At 42.2% G+C, this 23,548-nt stretch overlaps 1 protein-coding gene across 8 annotated transcripts in view; it reads left to right on the forward strand.

Moving 5' to 3' along the window:
* Positions 1 to 23,548, forward strand: part of ST3GAL6 (ST3 beta-galactoside alpha-2,3-sialyltransferase 6) — a 61,690-nt gene that overhangs the window by 28,630 nt on the left and 9,512 nt on the right. For 6 of the 8 annotated variants that reach the window (XR_013557888.2, XM_060640176.3, XM_060640179.3 and 3 more), the window contains 5 exons: positions 6,032 to 6,131; positions 9,181 to 9,258; positions 11,639 to 11,742; positions 13,066 to 13,129; positions 23,360 to 23,458. Coding sequence is in view for 7 of the 8 variants with exons in the window: in XM_060640175.3 (XP_060496158.1) it covers positions 6,032 to 6,131; positions 9,181 to 9,258; positions 11,639 to 11,742; positions 13,066 to 13,129; positions 23,360 to 23,458 (445 nt within the window). In the remaining variant the exon portion in view is untranslated. Of the gene's footprint in view, positions 1 to 4,078; positions 4,883 to 6,031; positions 6,132 to 9,180; positions 9,259 to 11,638; positions 11,743 to 13,065; positions 13,130 to 23,359; positions 23,459 to 23,548 lie in introns of those variants that run through there. The other 2 variants (XM_060640181.3, XM_060640174.3) reach the window with 2 other exon arrangements.

Consider the following 23,548-nt stretch of genomic DNA (forward strand, 5'->3'; position numbering starts at 1 on the left):
CCTGAAAACAAGCACCCTCCTGTTTGCTTCTCATACACACTGAAGTTGGAGAATCACTGCTCTAGGACACTCAACAGAACCATGGAGGGGGAATAATTAACGTGTTGACTGAAATCCAGTAGAATGAGTTGGCAGGAACAAGGATGGGAGTAATAGGGTTTTGTTTCAGCCCAGTGTGTGACCGTAACCTTTCTCTTGATTTCAACAATCCCTAGAATTTGTTCTGCCCAAGGAGCTGGTAGGATAGACAAATTAGAGAAATGTGTTGTAATGTTTAGTCTGGTATCAAAAAGATGGGCTTGTGCCCATTTATGGAAGCTCACATCAGGAGAGAGGCGGCATAATGCATGGGCTCTGGTCGGGTAGATAAGGGTTGAAGTTCTATTTTTGTTACTTATCATCTCAGGGAAGTTACTGCCTCTCTCAGAGCTTCAGTTTTCTTCATAAAATGGCAGTTGCAAGTTGGCCACTTCCTTCACAGGGTGGTTGTGAGCATTACATGAGCTGATGCACCAAAAGCATTTATCACCAGCTTTGGCACATGATGAGCACATGCTGAACACTCCTATCTTAATGATTCTAATGAACCGTTGTTCATTGGGCATTTGCCATGTGCTAGGCACTTCTGGAAAAACAAAACAAAACAACCCCTTCCCCCCCCCCCCCAAACAAAGCATCTAGTCACAGGATGTATAACTACATTCAACAGCTATCTACTTAACATCTTCTGTGTGACAGGTATTGTTAGAAATGCTGGAAATAAAATGATGGACAAGACAGACTATCCTGCTCTTATGGAGCTCGTAGTCTAGTCAGGATAACTCTTGTCACATCTGTTAGAGTCTCTGTATTTCTGTAAACCCATCATTGTTTTCCTCTGTGGTTCTCTGGAGTACACATACTAGAGCAATGGTTCTCAAACTTCAGTATGCATAAGAATTATATTGGAAGGTGCTCGTTTTAATGCACATTCCCGAGATCCAGAGATTCAGAGTAAGTAGGAGCTCAGGAATGAGTATGTTAACAAGCCCCCATCTGGGGCTGACCCTTGGATCTGCCACATCGCTTTGGGGCACGCTGCCCTAGAGCCATTTCCCTTTCATGGATATCTGAATTTACCCGTGGGGAGCTCTAGCCGCCAACGTAGCACTGTCAGGAAGTTCTAGATTACAATTCTCTTTTGGGTTCTCCTCATGCTTTATGTCTTGAGAGACAGGATGACCCCAGGAATGGAACTGGGAGGAAGAAATGGTCAGACCTTCAGTCTATGTCTGTCGCTTAAACTGTGTGACCTAGGACAACCAACTTCAGAAACTTTCAGTTTCCTCATTCATGAGGGGGATCATACCTGTGCACCATTTGTCAAGCTTGGTTTGAGCCTTAAGTGAAGGAAGGGACATAAAAGCATTTAATGCAATAAAATGATAGACAAGACAGACTATCCACGCAGATAAGATACACTTATTGTTAAAGAGAAGGGAGGGGCGCCTGGGTGGCTCAGTTGGTTAAGCATCCAGCTCTTGGTTTCACCTCAGGCCATGATCTCATGGTTTTGTGAGTTCGAGCCCCACATTGGGCTCTGTGCTGACAGTGTGGAGCCTGCCTGGGATTCTCTTCTCTCTCTCTACCCCTCCCCACTCATGCTGTGTCTCTCTCTCTCTGTCTCAAAATAAATAAATATTTAATTTTTTTTTTTTTAAAAAGGGGAAACTGTTGCCAAGATGGTGCTCACTTTTGACATATGTAGATTATTCATATATTGGTTTATGATAATTTAAGAAGAGAAAACATTTGATATCTGCCAACAGTTCCTGTTCTTTCTTGATGTCCTCTACCTACACTTGAGATAAATAATTACTTCATGACTTAAATTTTGTAAATAATGTTATAGAGACCCTGGTCTTGGGAACAGATGCAGCCAAGAGGCTGAGTCTGTCATATTTAATGTCAAGATCTTGAAACTTGTTTGTTTTGGTAGTTTAAGCTATCCTGAGGGGTTGCGGTTTTCTTTTTTTCCTTCTTTGCTTTCAAGCAGGCATATTTATATATTAAATGCTATATATTAAATATGTTTATATGTTCTGATTGTTTTGTCAATATCTTTTGCTCAAAGCAAAATGGTCATTCCATTTATAGCATTACAATTGGGGAATTTGTTTATTCATGGAAGCTTTTTTTCTACAAGTATGCAGAGGAACTATAAATGTTTATCACAAGGATATCCTGGCTGGCTCAGTCTACTTTGCAACTTGAATATGCTTTGAATTGCCCATGAAATACAGAGTTCTTCTCAGCTGGTGTATGCAATGGCTCTTCAAGAGTAGTTTAATTTTACTTTTTAAAGGAAAACATGTTCTCTTACACTTCTGGGTTTCCAGCTAAAACACATATTAGTGAATGAAAAACAACAAAATCTTGCTTACTGATACCTCCATGCTTTGCAAAATAATATATAAATTTCCCAAAGAATGCATTTTGGGGGAACAGATAAGCAAATTGAATTGTAAATCTGAGTTTCTTCTCTAGACCTTCCTATACTGTTTTATCTTACATGTAAATAGGCTTTTAAAAAGTTGCTGATACTGGTAAGTGGCATCCATGTTGGGTGCTTACATAAATGATGTTACTTTAGGTGGAGCCTTAAATAATTGAGCAGTTAAGCAGATTGGTGGCTATATTGGCCCATGGTAAAATACCTTCCAGGATAGCCTCAAGCCTAACATTAGTAGTTTCTAAAACTGTTTCAGTTCAAGTTTAACTGGTGGATTCTAGAACTCCCAGAGTTGTCAAACACCCCTGATGTCTGACACCGTCAGCATGTACAACAAAAAAGGGTTAATTACAGTGTATATTTAAGGGAGTCACAGGATATGTAAATATAGTAAAACCTTGGTTTGTGAGCATAATTTGTTCCTGAAACATGCTTGTAATCCAAAGCACTTGCATATCAAAGAGAATTTCAAGAACCATTGGCTCAGTTGTGATCACGTGACATTTGCCATCACGTACTACTCGTATTGCAAGACATGCCTCGTTTATCAAGTTAAAATTCATCAGAAATGTTTGCTTGTCTTGAACAACACTGACAGAACAGGTTGTTCTGCCATCTAAGGTTTGACTGCAATTCCATTGTGTTCTTTGGAGTCTTGATTTGTCCTATATCCATGTTTGGGTAATAGCTGCATGGGTGAAAGAAAAAAGCATTTTGCTGAGGTCCCATCAATCAAAGGGATGAGACAAGCCAAGTCCACATCAGTTCCCTGTCGGCACTGATAGGCCTGTATCTTGTCTTCACGAAGCATTGCTCATGGCCTTCGGTGAATGTTTAATATGATTACCTCTCACCTATACGACGAGTTGCCTTTTAGCACCCAGCTGGACCCCAGTTTGACCTTTCTCAATTCTCCCAGTACAGGGGGAAGAAGGAAGGCTGATATTGTTGAACAAGTATAAGGGCCAACTAGAGACTTTTACTGATAATCCCAAACCTTAGCATTCTCCATCACTTGGATTTTACCCAGTATTCCTCAAGAAACATAGAGCCATACCCCGCTCCTTTTTTTAACCTACTAATAATCCTGCAATTTATTTCTTTTTACCAAGGAGAATTTAAGATGATTTTTAAAATAACCCACATTTCATCAAGATAGCATACATTTCAGGTGGGTGAGGAAGACCGAACAAAGCAGAAAGAGAGGTGCAGGCCTGAGGGGATGGGAACAGCAGATCTATGTGCGCTTTATAAACTGCTTTACTCCCTTTGCCATGCGAGGATGTGGGACTTTGTGCAAAAGCCACATGCAACTGCATCTTTCTGTCAGGCCAGTAAGAAGACAGTGTAGGTTGGGGCGCCTGGGTGGCTCAGTCTGTTGAGCGTCCGACTTCGGGTCAGGTTATGATCTCACGGTTCCTGGGTTCGAGCCCCGCGTCGGGCTCTGTGCTGACAGCTCGGAGCCTGGAGCTTGTTTCAGATTCTGTGTCTCCTTCTCTCTCTGCCCCTCCCCCACGCGCGCTCTGTCTCCCTCTGTCTCGAAAATAAATAAACATTAAGAAAAATTAAAAACAAAGACAGCGTAGGCTGCATCAGGATAGGCCAGGTCTCATATTGGCTTTCTCAAAACCCATGCATATTACTACTTAGAAAAAGAGCACAGCTGACAGTTTTAGAAAATGAACCACCGTTAAATACACAACCACATTCACATATTTTGTGTCCTAGGTTGTGCCGGGCACGCTTCATTTTGGGTAATCTACCTAATAGCTCAAAGAGGTAGTTTCTGTGCTCTCACCTGTAAACAGATGAGGATGCTCAGGTTGGAAGAGGTAAACTGATTTACCTAAGGTCCCCCAAGCCAGGAATTATGTGGAATTGGGCGGTAACTCATGTGTTCTGATTGCCAACCAGTTTGACTCTTCATGGGGATCATGTGTGCTAGGAAGTATGTGTAAAAAGTGTGTTCTTTAACTCCTCTATTTGCTTTCTCCTTACATAGGCATTTCTCACTAACTTATAATAATGGCATGTGGGGGTGGCGGCTGCCTGAATAGAAGTGAGAAGCAGCAGCTGACACCAAGGGAGGAGAAACCAGCGATTTCCTCTGGATAAGGACGGCGTAGCGAACAGTCCCACACCCTCATTAGCTCCAGAGGAGCCCAGCATAATTATGACATTTGTTAAGATGACCCCACATTATCGAGGAAAGCTTAAATTGTATTTATTATATTCTGTTTATGAAGGCAAAGGAGTGCTTTAAGAGTTCCATTTGGACTTATTTTACTGTTCAAAGGGAGACAGCATGATCTTATCTGGAAATGCATCTACCCAGACTCACCATGTCTGCACTGCATTGCCCCGATGAAGGTTGATGGATGTGAACAAGAGGTACATGCAATTGTCGAAATGAACCAGAAACTTGAGAGGCAAAAAGCTAGCATATTTGTTTAAAGTCCTAAGCATTGAAATCTACTGTAAGCACCATATAATATATTAAATTTGTCTTTTGCATTTAATTGCATGTGGAAATAAGAACTTACTCATTTCTATGAAGTAAAAGTGAGAACAAAATAGTTCAGGTTTCTTAAAAATCTATAGGGTTTTTAAACCCATAGAAGGGTTTTTAAAATTTATATTCTAGTAAAGATTTTGTCCAGGTTTTTGTCAATCTACAAATGTACAATGGACCACACTGTTGATGTAGTGCAAAAATAAGCAAGAAATTAGCTGAAATGTACCTCTGCTAGGATACTGAAAAATCAAATGGAGGCATCTAAAAGTATATAAAAGTTGAAGATGTGGAAAATATTCTTAGTAGCCTTTTTTCCCCAGTTTTTAAAAATTGCAAAAAGGACTTGTAAAAATTACAATGCATAGCATTTAAAAATCATTCTGAGAGGTGCCTGGGTGGCTCAGTTGGTGAAGCGTCCGTCTTTGGCTCAGGTCATGACCTCATGAGCCCTGGGTCAGGCTCTGTGCTGACAGCCCGGAGCCTGGAGCCTGCTTTGGAGTCTGTGTCTCCCTCTCTCTTGCCCTCCCCCACTCTCACTCTGTCTCTCTCAAAAATAAATAAAAACGTTAAAAAAATCCTTTTGAGCACTGAGGAAATGCAATGTTTGTTTACATCTTAAGGCATATATTCACTTTCTGTTGAGAGAGTGAAAATAGGTATTTTTTACTGTTTCTGAAAACAAGTTTTGGGTCTGAAATACATGTGTAAAATTTTGTTTTGAATGCATGTTTTTCTTATCTAACATGAGAAAGTAGGATGGCAGCTGCTAGCTTTGAAACCATGGTACTGTTGATAGGTTTACACATCATGTTGTATTGACTAAACAGGCTGAGGAGAAACAGAAAAAAGACACTCTTTTGCTACAAATTTAGTGAATTATTTCCAAAAATAGTAGGCCTACATCATTTTCTTTTCTTCCCTGTCTATATGTTTATTCACTAATGCTTATTTTGAGCTCTTGTGTGAACCCATCTACATAACAAACGATAACGTTTTTTCTTTGGACTTCATTTCTTGTGTTTCAGGTGGGCCAGCCATGAGAGGGTACCTTGTGGCCATATTCCTGAGTGCTGTCTTTCTCTATTATGTGCTGCATTGTATATTATGGGGAACAAACGCCTATTGGTAAGTTTCATTTTTGCTCTTTAAAAATAATTCCCAGGGCACCGAGGTGGCTCAGTTGGTTGAGTGTCGGACTCTTGATTTTTGGCTCAGGTCATGACCCTGGGGTCGTTGGATCAAGCCCCACGTTGGGCTCTGCACTGAGCATCGAGACTGCTTAAGATTCTCTCTCTCTTCCTGTGCTCTTCTCCCCCACTCATGTGCACGCGCTCTCTCTCTCTCGAATAAAAAAATAAAACTAAATAAAAATGATTCCTAAACTAGGAAACTAGTCTTTGACACAGTCACACAAATGATGTTAGAAGGACCTATAAAAAAAAAAACAACTCTTTAACATTTTGAGCCTTCTTTAGCTTTCCATGCTAAACTGGGGTTTTACCATTCTAGTGTCTTGTACATTGTAGCTTTAACAGTTTTCAAACTGATAAAACAGCACCTTATTTCTATTGACATCAGTGAAGCAGTGGTGTTGCCCATCTCTGGAACATAATATTCTTTATATAATATTTCATCTCCTTGAATTGATGGAGTAATTCTTGGACTCAGTGGTTCTTGACTGTTGAGCCTAAAATGCTTGGATAAGATAGTGATGATTAAAATAGAGACACTGCATATGGTTTTCTTTGTTTAAAAATATTCGGTGCATGATGACACACATTATGAAACCACTTTGACTTGAAATGTCTCCTAAAACTTTGAAGAAGCACAGATAGTTTTATGGCAGAGAAAACTTATGAAATAAGCTTTTCATCCTTTTCCCTAATTGTCCTTTGGCTAGGAGTAAAGTTTTGATGACCTTTAAATCCTGAATGGATGGTAGTATATGATATCAAAATAAGTCACATGACAATTTTCTATTTTAGACGAAATATCAGTACTCTTTGCCAGTTTTTCAGTAGGAAATTCTAGATCATGTTTCTGGTTGTGTCCCCCTCCACCCCCGTCTAGATAAAAAAAAGCTCATGCTTCTGAATTTACTTCACCACTTGTTGATTGAAAAATTATTGTAATGCTCTTCATGGAAGGAAGTTAGGCAGATGGTCACTAGAAAAATCCAATGCCAGGTGGGGGTGGGGGGTGGCCCAAAGTTTCTAGGCCTTGGACTTAACTACTGAGCTAGAGGACTTAGAAGTCTGATTATACACCACATGAAGGTTATACACGGTGTTCTCTCCTTCCATCTTTGCCGCATCCTGTCTCTGTACTACTCTTAGTAACGGAAGGTAAGAATAGAAGAGAAAGCAAGGAGTTTACTTTGTAAACAAATCCTATTGTGTCACAGGGGAAAGGATAAAGAGGACAATGCAAAGAGTGTTGAATTCTGCAGTCTTTTGTCATTCGGGTTTGAGAGTGTTTATGACCCTCCTAAGCTAACCCGTGATACTAGTCACAGAAAATAACGGGGGAAATTACCTCAGGTGGGTTTTGTGCTGTGAACTTACTTCCTTAAAAACTATTTAAGACAGGTCACTTTTTAATTTTTATTTATTTATTTTTATTACTTTTTTAATGTTTATTTAGAATATGTGCTGCTGAAACGAGCACATTAATGTTTATTTAGAGACAAAGACAGAGCATGAATGGGGGAGGGTCAGAGAGAGAGGGAGACACAGAATCGGAAGCAGGCTCCAGGCTCTGAGCTGTCAGCACAGAGCCCGACGCGGGGCTCGAACCCACACACCGTGAGATCATGACCTGAGCTGAAGTCAGAGGCTCAACCGATTAAGCCATCCAGGTGCCCCTAGACAGGTAACTTTTTTAAGCCACCCAAAGGTTGTCTTCAGAATATCCTAAAAGTTTTTCTGTTCGACTAACCTTAGAAACCAAGTAATATCTTTTACTTCATTTTGTCCTCAGAATGTAATTTGGTTTTTATGATCTAATGTGCTGATCCACCATATTTTTGTACCTTCCTAACATATAAATCAAGGGATTCTTGCCATGTATGGTAGTCACAAAAGATGTTTCTCTAATAAGGACTTTACTAGTTTCATAGTTTAGAAATCTAGCAGTTCTTGGGCGTCTGGGTGGCTCAGTCATTTGAGTGTCTGACTTCGGCTCAGGTCATGATCTCACGGTTCATGAGTTTGAGCCCCTCATCAGGCTCTCTGGGCTGACAGCTCAGAGCCTGGAGCCTGCTTTGGATTCTGTGTCTCCCTCTCTCGCTGCCCCTCCCCCCCAGCTCAGACTCTGTGTGTGTGTGTGTGTGTGTGTGTGTGTGTGTGTGTGTCTCAAAAATAAAAACAGAAACCCAGAAGTCCTAACTATGTGGATTTTTAAAAAATTGAGACTACTTCTTTTAGTTTGTGTCCTGTGATTATAGAAGAACATGGATTAGTTTTTTAGATGAATTCTTCACATAATTGATCATTAATAAAGTCTTCTGTTAGGCCGTTACGAACCTGGCTAGCTCTGGATCCTGCCACTCTGTCCCCCTCATTTATTTTTGTTTTCCATGCTCTGTCTTGCTTCACAATACCCTTTTAAACTGTGGAGACGAGCACTCCATTCAGGAGACCCAGAAGGTCCTAACCTGTGCCAAGAATAGAGGAGAGTGAGATAGGACTCTGAATGGTGTGATTTGTGGAGTCCAGATCACAAGGCTGCCTCTTTAAAGCTTCAGGTCTGTGTTTCTATGGTAGGTGTGCCCAGTTGTGGCATGGGGGACCTAGAGAGTCATGTGCACTGGAGTGTGGTGGGTTTGGCAGGCTTTGGGGAGACTTCCAAGAAGTCAGCCTGCTTGTAGCTTCCACAGTGTGGTGACCCCTAGCCCTTCTCGAAGGGCCCTTTGTTCACTGCTGGTTGAATCCCTTCTGGGTCGCTTGGCACCTCACCCTTTTTCACCCTCTCGCCTTGTATCCGTGCATCCTCAAATATGCGAAAGGTCCTGGAGAAAGTATGGTCATCCCTCAAGGGTTTCTGTGAGGATTTTTAATTCCATGCCGGAGAAGTCTTTCAGCGGTTGTCTCCAAGTGGATTCCCAGGGCATTTGCTTTCCTTTGGGCGGGCTTCCTGGTTCTGGTTTCTGAGTGACCCTGTTTTTGTCTCCTAGGGTGCCACCTGTGGAAATGAAGCGGAGAAATAAGATCCAGCCTTGTTTATCGAAGCCAGCTTTTGCCTCTCTCCTGAGGTAAAAAGATAAAAGAAATTGTGACCTACATGTTTAAAATGTGTTTGTAATCACTTTTCACGCTGGTTAACTTTTTTTCGTATGAAAAGTATGAAAGTAGACTTTAGCAGCGTAAAGTAGACACTCTATATTTAAGGAAGAGCTTGAATATCCCGTCTCTTTTTGTGCTTTTGGTCAGAGCTCTGCATATATTTTCAGAAAAGGCATTCAAGAACTCAATCAGACCAGTTACTCTTTTTACACAGGTGAGATTAGAGAGCTCTGTTTGTATTTGATAATAAAAAGTGAACTATTCTTCAGGGCTTTATTTCTCCCCGTGTTGTTCCCATGTTGTTTTTTACCCTTATTATTTTGTAGCTTTTTTTCCCCCTTGTCTCTAGGTTAAACTTCATGATGAGAAGTTTTTCCGCACCATGACTTTCAGTGAACTACTTGGAATGTAAATAACGATCTTTATATAGTTGTCAGGACTTGCAGAATATCCACAAATATTATTTTCCTCTTTCACCTCAACTGTGACAGATTGCTGGTCAAAACGCTTCTAGAGAAATAGAAATAACAGTCTGGTCATGTTTAATTGTGTAAAACAGGTACAAGCTTTTCAATATATTATCCATTAAGGATCAAAAGTTTATATATTTGTAAATTTTCTTTTCATTGCGTAGTATACTGAATGTTTCCATGACTGGTTCTTAACCTTTTAAAATCAACTCTCTAGGAAACTGGAGATACATAAAATATTTCTGCATATGTCTACAAGTATATCATGGCTACTATAAGCACTTTATAAGATGATAAATCTTTCCAGTTAGGACCACTGCAAAACTAGAAGAGTGGTTTTAAACTTTTTTAACCATGACCCCATAGTAAGAAATCAATTTTACCTTGGAACCCAGTATACACTGGGTATGAATACGTTTTACTTTGGAAGCTGGCATACATAAATAAAGCTGGACCCCTGAGAATGCTGACACTCTCAAAACTAAGTCTGGGACACAGATCATATGTCATGCAGGAAGGGCCCACCCTCACCTGTTTCCTTAGTCTGAATATGGTGTGAGTTCTTAGCCCAGCTCTGAAGACCTTAAGCTCGTGTGACTTGCCCAAGGTGTAATGGCTCCTGAGTGGCTACTATGGATGCAAATGAAGCCAGAATGAAACTGAAGCTATTTCACCCCTATTCTGTGCTTTATTTCCATTTTGTCATACAGCCACTGAAACCCCAGGGCACTCTGATCTGCACCTGCAGGTTTTAGACTAACAAAAGGCAAAGCTGATATGACAGAAAAAATGGGGCCAAGTGTGGGGGATTGGGGTAAGGGTGAGTTTGACTTGTTCCTTCTCTTGCATTAAAAGCACTTTGATTTTCTTTTTTTCTACTTCATACTGGTTCCATAAAGAAGTAATACGGAGTTGAAATTCATTCTATCATTTATTAACCGTAGGGAACCTGTCTACTCTGTGCTGGTTGCTAAAAGTGAGGGGAAAAAACAGAGGCACATCCTATCCTCATCGAATGGTCTCTCTTGTCTGAGAGAGGACCTGAGTGGGGGCAGTGGGGCATAGCTCAGGACAGAGCAGGCAATAAGAAGAGCATGTCCATAGTTGTTGTTCTTGAGTAAGTCTTAATGCCAGCAAGAATCCTAGGTGCATCGAACTGTTTTTTATTTTCGTTTTTATTTTTACTTTTTTTTTCATAGCTGACAAAACTTCACACATATGGTACTTTTTAATTTGGGAGTGGCTTAACATCCGTGCTTTATTTCCCCTTATTACCTCCTTTGTCTCTTCCTGTATATGGCTAACATTTCCTCACTTGGTATTGATTTGTTTTTAAATTTTGATCCCCCTCCCTAGCCTCTAGAGTTGTGACAAAACTTTGGTTCCACAGCCTGGGTAGCGTTTCCATTTTGGTTTTGTAGTTCCATTGCACATTCCATTCTCTATTCTATTTAAATTCCGTTTAAGGTGACTTTTCAATAATTTTACATTTTAAAGTTTGTTTATTTTGAGAAAGAGCAAGAGAGCAAATGGGGGAGGGGCAGAGAGAGAATCTCAAGCAGGCTCCATGCTGTCAGTGCAGAGCCCAACTCGGGGGCTCAATCTCATGGACTGCGAGTTCATGACCTGAGCTGAAATCAAGAGTCTGATGCTTAACCAACTGAGCCACCCAGGCCCCCCAAATAATTTTAATATTAAAACATAAGACCATAAATAAGCATTGAAGTGAATAAAAATATACTTTAAAAATAGTTACACAATCGCAAATAGTCCGTATATCAACGTGAGTATTATACTTCAGTTGTCTTCAGTTGTGATTTTAGAAGGCTGCATATATTGTAGGCATTTGGGGGAAATGATTCTTTTCCTTTTCTTGCAGGTTTCATCAGTTTCACCCTTTTCTGTGTGCAGCTGATTTTAAAAAGATTGCTTCCTTGTATGGTGGCGATAAGTTTGATTTGCCCTATGGGATAAGAACATCAGGTCAGTAATATTATTCTTACCCAGCCCTATTAATAGGAGTGTGTTTTGATGTGAACCACATGTTTATATAATTTTAAGGCCTTTTCATCTTACTGCTTCATGAGGATTCTTAAAGGAAATGATTCGGCAATTTGTTGAAGGAAATTAAATTTTAATTCAGAAATCCCTACTCCTTTTTGAGGCAGTGTGGAATTCTAGAATAAAACGGGAAGTTTGTTGTTGTTTTTTGAGAAACTGCTCTTTACTTTTGTCTAGCTATGGTATTATTCATGAGTTCTGATGCTGTATTTTATTCCAGTATAGAATTAGCAGGATAAACCTGTGGGTTAACTTCCTTCCTGTCTCCCTTTTTGCCTTTTTACCTCTGAGTTTTATTTTATTCCATCAGTGTAAGTTCTAACTCCTTGATCAGCCTTTTAACCAGTGGGTATTTTGCTAAATTGAGAGAGAAATTACTCTATCTGCTAATGACAAAACCGTTTTCTCTCCACTTACTGACAACTGATTGGCCTTAAGCAGCTTTATGTTGTGGATTTTTGAGAGACCCTAAAAGCCCAGTAGGTGACAAGCTTTAGTTTTCTGAGTCAGATTTTATTTATTCAGTGGATCCTGTTATGTGTGTGGTGTGTGTGTGTGTGTGTGTGTGTGTGTGTGTATGTGTGTGTGTATAGGTTTAAAAAGAAATATTGCAGAGAATTTGATAATTTAATACACTTAAATTTGCTGAATATTGGTTTCTATACTAATATCAGTTTCAAAGGCTATATTCTACACTAATATCATCTGATGTTGGTATTTTTTTTTAAAATGTCTTATTATTTATTTTTGGGAGAGAGAGACAGACACAGCATGATCAGGGGAGGGGCAGAGAGAGAGAGGGAGACACTGAATCTGAAGCAGGCTCCAGGCTCTGAGCTGTTAGCACAGAGCCCGACGTGGGGCTCGAACTCACGAACCATGAGATCATGACCTGAGCTGAAGTCAGACTTAACCGACTGAGCCACCCAGGCACCCCAGATGTTGGTATTTTGGGGGTTACTTTTTCAGAATTGTTGTCAGATTAGGCATCTTTTTTTTTTTTTTTTTTTTTTTACCCCCCTGGAGTTTTCAGGAAGTGTCCTTAGAGTAGTTTTGAGCGTACCTATTGAGTAGTGCCTGCTAACTGCAGTTGTGTTGTTAATTTCCACCAAGGAATAAATCCACATGGATTTACAAGTTTGAAATGGGTTGGGGGAGGGATGGGGGGGGAATACCTAGGGTTGCTTACTAGGTATCTAAGAAGCCATAATTCCTTTTATTTATAATATGCCATTTGTTTTCTAGCGGAATATTTTCGACTTGCTCTTTCAAAACTGCAGAGTTGTGATCTCTTTGATGAATCTGACAAGTGAGTTTATTTCCTCACTTTTGCTTGACTTTTAGTTTTAGCTAAGGTGGTTCAAAATATGCACCCCAATGTAAAATGTCTTCACTCAAGAAAATTCCATAGTAGTTGTGCATGACTAAAATGTCTAGTAGTTGTTTCCATGACACTTCAAATAAACACATTACAAAATTAATTTAGAAACTGCAAAACTGGTTGCCTCAGAAGTTTGCAGAGTCTTATGATGAGCAATCCTAGTCCCAGGTCAAGACATTTTAACCCACATTCACCTCTCCTAAGTTGTTGTTACTAGAGAATTAATTCTTTGCCCCTGTTAATCAGCTCACAGCCCCTCCATAGGCTGTCTCCTGTACCTTCCTATGTATCTTCTGATGGCTCATGAGGATCTGTTTTGTTTCATTTGAATATTGGATTTCAGAAGCAGCTCTCTTCCTCCTATTCAGAATTATACTGGAGGAAAGAGAACAGTTGGTTGAGATAATACTTCTTCTGACTACAAAAGGTAACTTAATTTGTAGAAAATTCTGGTGTCAAGTGAACCATCTAGGAATGAAATTGCTAAAGAGAGACTCTTTAGCTGATACACTTATTTTGACAGAGGTAGACTTTCTGTACAGATTCTTCATCTACCCTTTAGGATTTGGCCAGTGGTCCATTGGGGGGGATGGAATAGGCACTCCATTAAAAAGCAAAATGACAGAATTTTCCCTCTTGCCCAAGAGGACAGAAGTGCTATTTAGCAAATACATAAATGAGAGTAGTGGACAGAGATGTGAAAATGGGGATAGAATTTACAGACCAGAGCTGGAGGAGCAATGCTAGATTTTGTCTGAAATTCTCTCCTTTTTTCTCTGAGAGCCCAGATGATCGAAGTGTGGATTATGTAATGTTGGCTCATTTCAGCTCGTACTTACTTATTACAATTTAAAACTATGCCATCAACTTAATTTGTTTTTGATTGCATATGAACAGCAACCATGTATGTACTTTTCTAGCCTAAATTTTATGTAGCTCATGGGTTGAATTTTGTGCAGATCTTTGGCATATGTGCATTATGTCCTGCTCTCTAGTTTTTACCACTACCCTGCAAAGTATGCTTGATAGTCTTTTTTTTTTTTTTTTTTTTTTTTTTTTTAAATGGAGAAACTAAAACTAGGCAAACCTACATAGTTTGTTACAGTGGGTAAAAGCTACAGCCAGGATGTGAACCTAGAGAGCACCATCCAGTGCCCGGATGTGTGACTTAAGAGTAATAGTGACTGTACCTTAAATATTTGGAGCAAGTGTCTACAAGGTCCTAGTCCCTGTAAATGTGAGCTAGTGCCAGGATTCTTGGGTGTGTATGACTAGAAGTTTCACTCTTTCCTGGTTTTTATCTTAGAACTAGACTGTACCATCTGTAGGTGCTTTCAGAAGCCCTTCCCACACAGGAATTCATCATCTGCGTGTGCCTCAGCCAGGCTTGTCTCTCTCTTCTTGCTGACGTGGTCTTGCTGTTTCCTTTCCTCCTTTGTCACTGAGCATGGACCCCACTCCCAACCTCAACCCATGTCAGGCTCTTAGCATCACCTGTGTTGGAAGACAGGTGGGTGTGGGTGGTGAGGAGGGCTGGAAGATCTTGCTGATGGCACAGGAATCCTTTAGTCTGAGTTTGTCAAGAGAAGTAGAATAGAATGTGCAGTCAGAGACTTTTCAGGCACAGAGGGAATGGAAAATCCCCTTGTGGGATCTCTTTGGAGTGCACACCAAGAAGCAGTCACATGATCAGCCTTGCTGAATAGCTTGTTTGTGCAAACCTGTTTTCCTAGGGACTTGACAAAGAGTATTTTGAAAGTAGATGAGAATATACTTGGGACAGTATTTCCTATTTCATATTAACTTTTGGGATGGGTTCACATGTAATAAACTATACCTGTATTTTAAGCAAGTCATTATACATTTATCTGAATGGCACTGTATAACACAAAGACAATCGCTGGCCAGTCTATGCCTGAGCAGTGGATTTTATTTTATTTATTTATTTATTTTAAAAATATTTATTTATTTTGAGAGCGACCACACATGTATGCATGCACACAGGGGAGGGATAGAGAGAGGAGAGGGGGAGAATCCCAAGCAGTCTCCGTGCGGTCAGCGCAGAGCCTGACTTGGGACTCGAACTCATGAACTGTGAGATCATGACCTGACCTGAAATCAAGAGTTGTATGCTCAACCAGCTGAGCCACCCAGGCACCCCTGAGCAGTGTATTTTAAAGGCAGAATATACTCCAGAAAGGCAGAATGTACTACCCTGCCTTCTTGTTGCCTCAGAGTAAACTGTTCCCTAAGTGACCTTAAACATCTCCCATTTCTCCTCTCAGCCTGGGGAAAAATGCTCTAGGACAAACAGATCTGAGAACAGTCTCTTTCTCAGGCAGAGAGAATGAACTGCCCCCAGCTGTGGATTCAGGAATGGGGTTGGGGGTGAGGGGGGCGCCCCATGGACCAGGAGGAAGCCTTGTTGGCATGAGCTGCTCACTGGGTCAGTGGGTCTGTAGGGTCAGGATTGGGATGAGCAGAGAGAGGGGAGCTCTACTCTTTCCATCCCCTTCCTCCTTGGGCTGGTCTCCACTGATTTTATTCTTCCTTTATCCTCTTGGTTTCTTCCAGAAGGTTCAGACATTTGGTCATTGTTTCAAATCCGAATCCTTTACAGTCCTACCAGATGTAAGTCCTAGTTTTGTTCAGTTACATTATTCAGTTCACGTGATGCCCTCCATTGGGACAGATTACACTGTGAATGGGAAAGTTCTAAATACCAGATGCATTTACAAGAGAGGAGTCTTCCTCTTTCCCACAGGTGTCACATAAACGAAGTCTGCAGGTTAGCATGTTATTACCCATTTGGTTTTATTTATCTTTTTGTTTTTAACAAGAAGTATACTCTTTGGCTTTTCCCTTTATATTGTTTAGTTTCTCTCCTGAGCAATGACCCACCAGGTTGGGGTAGGGTAACCACCCAGGCACCCGTACGTTGCCTAAAGAATCGTGATTACCTAAGCTTACCTGTCTGTGCTGTGTTGTGCAGCTTGAGGGCCAGACTCAAAAGCAAAGTGGTGAATTGTAGAGAATCGTTAGAGGCAGGAAGGGTGGAGATCTAGTCCAACCCCCTCATTTGAAAGGTGAGAGAGCTGAGGTCCAGAGAGGTTATGTGGAGGTCTGCAAATTTCTGTTTTCAGTACCTCCTTTCACATTTTAACAGAGTAAAAGACAGGAAAGACCGCACAACCGAATGTCTTAAACTGAGCATCATCTGAAGAGCTAAGGGGAAGAGAATTCTGGAATTGTGAATTCTTTTGGATATATCGTTAAGGATTTCCAGGGCTATAAATCTTGTGCATTATTGAATATAGCTTATGCCTTTATTCTTAACTTCAAGCCATTTTTAACCAGATGATCGGCAGGGTTAAACCAAATCTTCTCCAAGTTACATGTGTCAGTTCACTGAAAACACATATATGTTAAATAGGTTTCATTTGTTCTCTTAAAGATACATGATCTCCATAGACTCTTCTCTTCAAGGAGAGCTTGAAAAACAGGGTTTTGGGGGAGGGGAAGTAGAGGGAGGAAAGGGGCGGGCAGTAAGGAAGTGGGCAGGCATGGGACTGCTAAGTAGATGAGTCAGTACTTGTGAAAAACGGCACAGTTTTGTGTCCTTGGGCAAGTTCCTGCATTTCTGAACCTTAGTTTCTTGTAAAAGAGGGTAATGGTGCTACATATGCACCTTATGCCACGGTCAGTTTTGATAGTTAATAGTTAAGTCAGTGAAACCATTGCACAGTCATTAAGTCAACGTAAGCATCGGTACTGTCTTTGCAACTTCCTGTGAATCTAGAATTATCTGGAAATAGAAAGCTTACATTGAAAACATGACCACCGAGCTTCTATATGAATGTTCATAGGACCATTAGTCATAGTAGCCCCAAAGTGGAAACACCCAAATGTCCAACTGCCAAATGAATAAATTAAAGGTATATCCGTATAAAGGAAATTATCTGGTCATAAAAAGGAATGGGGTACTGATTCATGCCACAACATGGACGAACTTTGAAAACACCATGCTCAGCAAAAGAAGCCAGTCATGAAATAGCAAGTACAAGTATAGTTACATACGATGCAACCCACGTACCACATACAATTACTGCATGATTCCAGTTACAGGGAGTGGCCAGAATAGAAGCGCGATGGAGACAGAAAATAGATTTGTGGCGGTCAGGGGTGGGGGAGGGGAAATGGAGAGCAAGTGCTACTGGCTCTGGGTCTGAATTGGGTGGTGGTGATTGTTGCACAGCTTTGAATATGCTAAAAGCTAGTGAATTTTAGGTAAAAGGATGAATTTCACGACACGTGAATGATATTCCCATTCAAAAAATAAAATGTTTTTGAAAAGAACTGGGGGTGGCAGTGACCTCTCGTTTCCTCTCTAGCCTCTGTGGCACTGTGTTCGGAAGGGACTGTGAAGCCGTGCCTAGAACCAATGGTTTCTCTTTGTCATCTTTTCTGTATGCTGCTGCTGCTGAGTTCTTGGGACCCTGGTTGCTCCCTTTATTCCCCAAAGCACAGCTCACATGAGGGGGCCATGGTTTACACACTTCACTAACGATTGAGGATATTTAAGGAAGTCGTATCACAGAAAAGCAATACTTAAAATGTGCACGTGTTACAAGGCCCTGACCCTTTCTGGCTGGCTGTGCGTGTATCTCTTTAGCACCAGTCTGCCCCCCAGCCCCGGGGCATGCTGCCTTCTCCTTAGTGGGAACACATTCTCCCTCAGCCAAAGCGGCAGAAACCCTGAATCACAAAATCTCAGCTCCCACTTAAATGCGTGAACCAGGGGCCCCTGGGTGGCTCAGTCGGTTGAGTGTCCGACTTCCGCTCAGGTCATGATCTCACGGTGTGTGAGTTCGAGCCCTGCGTCAGGCTCTGTGCTGACAGCTCGGAGCCTGGAGCCTGTTTCAGATTCTGTGTCTCCCTCTCTCTCTGCCCCTCCCCTACTCATGCTCTGTCTCTCTCTGTCTCAAAAATAAATAAAAACCTTAAAAAAAAAATTTTAAATGCGTGAACCAGCTCTCCACCTCCCCCTGTCACCATTGCATTCTGGGAGGCTGCCAGATTCTGTGAAGAGTGTGCGAGGCCAGCACAGGCGGTCACAGAGTAACTCTACATAAATACCTTACTGAGCCGAAGCACCGGTGCTAAATCGGTTGCCTGCTCATTGGACACGGGTTTGTGACAGCTGCCTAGTTGCTCACCCAAGCGGGATCCATTATGTTACATCAGCAGAACGGGGCCAGATTGGCAACCAGCTGGGGCGGGAGCGTGGCTTCAGAGAACTTAAAAAGAGGACAAAGATGGAGACTTCAGTTATTTAAGGAAAACAGCCCAGGCTCTAGAAAGGTTCTCAATGTCTGCATCACTACTCTGGGCATCCTGCTGTTTTGCAAGGTTTCTTTACATGGTAGCATTTTCAGCCTGGAGGAGAACTTGAGGCCGGGGGTGGGGGTGGGGGTTGGTTGGGGGAGTTGTGATTCTGTGTCAACAGAGTGAGTCATAGGTGGTGAAAAGGCAGGAGCAGCCACAGTCTGTTTCATAACAGCCATTGTTGTCACATGTTGAGTGGAGATACAGAAACCGGGGTACATGTGCCAGAGGACATGGTCTCCTGCAACGTAGAGTAACAACATTTGAGACCTCGGTGATTCCCTTCACAAAAGGGCAGACTAAGTTCCTAGAGGTTAGGTCTCTAGGCCAAGGTCCTGAAGATGCTGAATGGGGGAGCCAGAACCAGCAGTCAGGTCTCTAGCCACAGCCCATTGCTCAGTGTTTCAGGGTCTTCAGACTGCAAGTAACAGTAGCCTAAGAGTGATTTAAACAAAGCAGACCTTTATTGTCTCCCATATCGCCTAGATATGTGGGTTCATGTCTGCAGGCTTGTGGTTCCATCTTGCAGGCTGCGTGTGGCTGCACAGACTGGATGGCACAGCTCCAGGGAGTGTCCGTTCACACATACAGTTACTTGACTGGTGCACCTTGTAGGTGGACAGTGTACAACTTGCACATCTGTATGGAGCCGCTCTGGTTGTGTGACTGAATTAGCGGCTCAGTGATGTCAGGGAAGCTTCTCTGTGGCTCTCTCTCTCTCCCTGTTGTAAGATGACTGCCGCTGCTCTAACCGTATGTTGTCACATATCAGCATCTAAGAGGAAAGGAAGGGGTAGATCAAAAGAAAGCCTTCTTTTCAAACTGTGCTCTTGCAGGGGGTGAAATCTTTTCTGGAGCATCTAATAGACTCTCTAATGTCTTTCTGCCCCAAGGGTGGGTCACGGGGCCACCTCCAGACCGACCGTTGTTAGGCTTTACGGAAGCAGGGCTCTACCGGCAGGTACACAGGGTAGTGGGTGTGGGAGAATGACCAGTGAGATCTGCAGAGATTGTTAGGCTGAAGATGAGGTGGTCTATTTTAATGTGTATGATACTGCTGAAGGGAAGAGTGGATGTCAGAAAGCATTCAGAAGACAGGCCACAGGCCACTTGAAGTGGGCAATTCACGTCTACTTTCTCTGTATTGATGGTGTTGATGTTTACCTCTGTAGAGTGTAGGAACTCTCCTGGGTTTTGCCTGACTTGATGAGAAGCATGCCTTTCACCCGGGGGAAGAGTAATCTCTCACCGTAACTGTTTCAGCAGGCTTCCAGATTTTCCATTAACAGGTTTGGGCACTCTGGAGTGATTTTGTTTTCTGGATGAGCAGTTTGGGGCATGTGCATTTCCCCACCTGTTCCTGGGGTGGGGGAAAGAAGAACGGATAGCTGCTTTTCCAGACACAGAGTAAGGAAACAGTCACCATCCTTCATGTAACAACCAAACTGATTCCTAGAGTGCAGACACAGCCTATGAGCCAGGAAGTTTTAGATCGGAGGATACAGGAATATGAACAGTACTATTCTTGCCCTCTAGAGACTCAGAATTCCCTGTAGTTATTTGTGCGTGAAAGTTGTGTTAATTAAATATGGTAAAGTTATACTGTACCCAAGGGACCCTGGAAATTACCGTTTTACACCTCAGGGAACAAGGGGATCCAGGACCCCAGACCAGGTGGAGGGAAGCCAAGGAGATGATGGATCAACTTTTTGGTAATATGTGGTGACTGCTGGGGAGAGAGGGGTGAGGTGTGTGGTTCAGACTGTGTACCTGTACCATGATGTGTTTCCCACAGTCACGGGGGCGTCGTGAATACTAGCTATAGATAAGCTGCTATTGCTACAGAGTGGTCCTAGGGATGCCCCTAAAACAGTTTCTAGTGTTATACATGATCCTCAGAAAAATATGTGGGTCTTTGCAATATCCCTTACAAGGAGGAAACGTGAAATTTCACTGACAAGATTTCCTTTCAGAGGCTTAGGCAAACTTTTTTTTTCATGACAAAGGGCCTTCCCTCCTCCCAGCTGCCCCCTCCAAAGCTAACAGAGAAGAACATAGAAAGTGAAATTTCTCAAAATATGGTGACCATCGAACTGTGACCCGTCTTTAGAATTAGAGTTCTTTTGAGTGAGGCAGTGTCTCTAAGATTTCTTCCCATTTTTCCCAAGCCCTTAAACCTCCCGGGACAATGGACAGGAAGAGGCTACAGAATTGTGTACAAGGCATGGCCTTCTCTCTGTAGCTAATCCTGGGGCTCCTGTAGTAGGAGCTCTGCACTGAGCCCTCTCCTCCCTTTTCTCTTGACTGGAAGGCTTGATGGGATCTGTGAGGGGAGGTCCAGGACCTGGAGCCTGTGTGGGGACCAGGAATGTGACACATTAGTATGGCAGATGGTTGCTTCTCTTATCACAGTGCTCTTTTGGCCACACAAGGATCTAGGGCTTGATGACCAACTGCAGTCCAGTCTGATAAACATACCACTGAGTGGAAACTTCTGTGAACACTAAGGTTGAGCCTGTTGGCTTATTGCTGAGCAGTGATTATGGAACTGGTTGTGTCTGGGACGGAGTTGAGCTACCTCTTTACGGGTCAACTTCAGGGATCAGACTTGTGGGGTCGGTGGTCCTTCGATGAGGCTCCAGGGTTGGAACTCCGGAGACACGGCAGTGGTGTGCAATCCTGTCTAGCCTGGTATGTTTGATGATGTTAGAGTCAGTCAGCCTGGTGTCAGGCTGGAAATCCCAGGCCAGGCTGGATGCTGTAGCTGCAGGGGCACGTGGGAATAGGGAGGTGGGAGAGGGCTAATCTGGGTGCCATAGTTACCGATAGCTCTCCTCCTTCCTCATATAGGTTACATAGGAACAGAGCTGTTATTTGGGTCCTGTCTGTTCCTAGGCACCTCCTCCCCTATGCCCAGCCTTGCTTAGCAGGTAGATGGAGCCAGCTCCACAGCTTCAGCCTCTGATTTGTATTAAACTGATCCCGAGGTTATGGAAGGAAAAGTCAAACAAGCTGTGCATGTGAGAAGTACCCTCGTCACATAGAGTATTCATAAGATGGATCCGGTGAGGTTGATAACAATATACCCAGAGAGGAAAGGGTTTTGAATGTTTGCCAGTCTTCCCATCTTCTCCGTGCCACCTGGTGGCAGAGCACTGTGGATAAAGTTGCCTTCCTGGAAGTGGGATTAATGTCAAACTTGCAATATAAAAGCATCTAGACACATGTTTCTTTCCTAAGACAAGCATTTAAAAAATGTGCTCTGGAGCACACTGCGATCTGTCCATGATAGGAGTTTCGGAGTTATAGCCTCAGTGCTTGTTGGACATGTTTCCCCCTGCCCCCCCCCTGCCCCGCCCCCATCCCTGACATCTGTGAAACTGGATTTTCTTGTTTTTGTAGCAAAGCAGACACTGATTTAGACATGACCCTTGAATTTGGGAGCTAAAAGTCCCAAATTAAAATGTGTAAAAGTGTTTTCGAGTATTAAAAACTTACCAAATAGGTGAGCTAAACAAATTCTAAGGAAAGAGGGTCAATTCATATGTATACGAGGGTGTACATTGTCTCTTCTTGGCAGGGCCAATGTTTGGCTCTTTTTAATTATTCCTGTATTCCTTCATTCTCTATGTTTATTATTTTTTTTAAGTTTATTTAAGTAATCTCTACACCCAGTATGGGGCTTGAACTCCTGACCTTGATATCAAGAGCCACACGCTCCTCTGAGCCAGCCAGGTGCCCCTCTTCAGTTTAAATATTCTACAGTATTTGTGCAATTTTGCTACTCATTAATTTCCTAAGAGCCTTGTGGTCTAGAATTCATCTGTTTTGCTTTATTTCATGGTTCTTAGAGAAATAGTTTTTTTTCTTTATACTTTCATGTCTTGAGGGTCCTGAAAGGACAGTTGCAAAAGGCTTCCCCTCTGTAGTCTTGTCCCCTGAAGGAGAAGGACATGATCCGAGTTGTCTTTTCTCTAAGCTTGGTTGGGAGGTAGTGAGAGCCTGGAGATGGGTTCGGGGTTGCTGAGAGCGAATGGCACACAATCCAAAGTCCTAGGCTAGTCCCAGCCAGCAACAGGAAGTCGCGCTTCATCATCTACTTTAAAGCTCTCTGCCAGGAACACAGTGAACTTTGAGTTTATATTGGTTAAGCTCCAAGGAGCAGTACATGTTTGGGGAATTGAAGTGCTCATGGGCGGGTCCAAGGAAGCTACCCCTTACCCACCAGATTGCCAACTGTCTCCACACTGATGAGATGCAGCAGTGACCCAGAGCTAGGAACTCAGGGGAGTGGGCAACGCTGGTGAAAAAAAGGACGGCTGTGTAACATAAGCACACTTGTGTCAACATTAACATGCAGCATCGCAGGCCAAGTGGTGTTTTTGTTGTCCAAGGGTCTGGATGCAAATCCCGATTCTGCCTCTTGGGAGTATGACTTTGAGATGTAACCAACACTTCTCTGAAGTCCTTTCTTCATTTGTAAAATGGGAGTATCGGGCTTACCTGTCTGAGCAGGTGGTTATGAGATTCAAGCAAGGGACCGTGCATGGACTCATAAGCAGCTTTAGTTTCTAGCGATCATATACTTCCTATGAAATGTTATTTATTGAATTCTGTATCTTTCTAATATATCCCTAGACCTGTAAGTCACAATCGGTTCTTTTTCTACTTGGGCAACAAATGAAATTTGGTTCTGGAAAGTATGGAACGAGTGCTTGGAATCACCCACTTATACGAAAGATGTCTCAACCTCTCACTTGTCTGTTTGCCCAGCAGTGTGCCATGTAAAAAGTGCGTGGTGGTTGGTAATGGAGGAGTTTTGAAGAATAAGACATTAGGAGAAAAAATTGACTCCTATGATGTAATAATAAGGTAAATATATTTCCTGTTTGCTAACCTGGAATTGTTTAAAAAAAAAAAAAAACATGGTTTCCTATTTTAGTATGACTGTGTTTTAAAAGG

This window comes from Panthera onca, chromosome C2 (genome assembly GCF_046562875.1).
Source record: "Panthera onca isolate mPanOnc1 chromosome C2, mPanOnc1 haplotype 2, whole genome shotgun sequence".
Taxonomy (NCBI): domain Eukaryota; kingdom Metazoa; phylum Chordata; class Mammalia; order Carnivora; family Felidae; genus Panthera; species Panthera onca.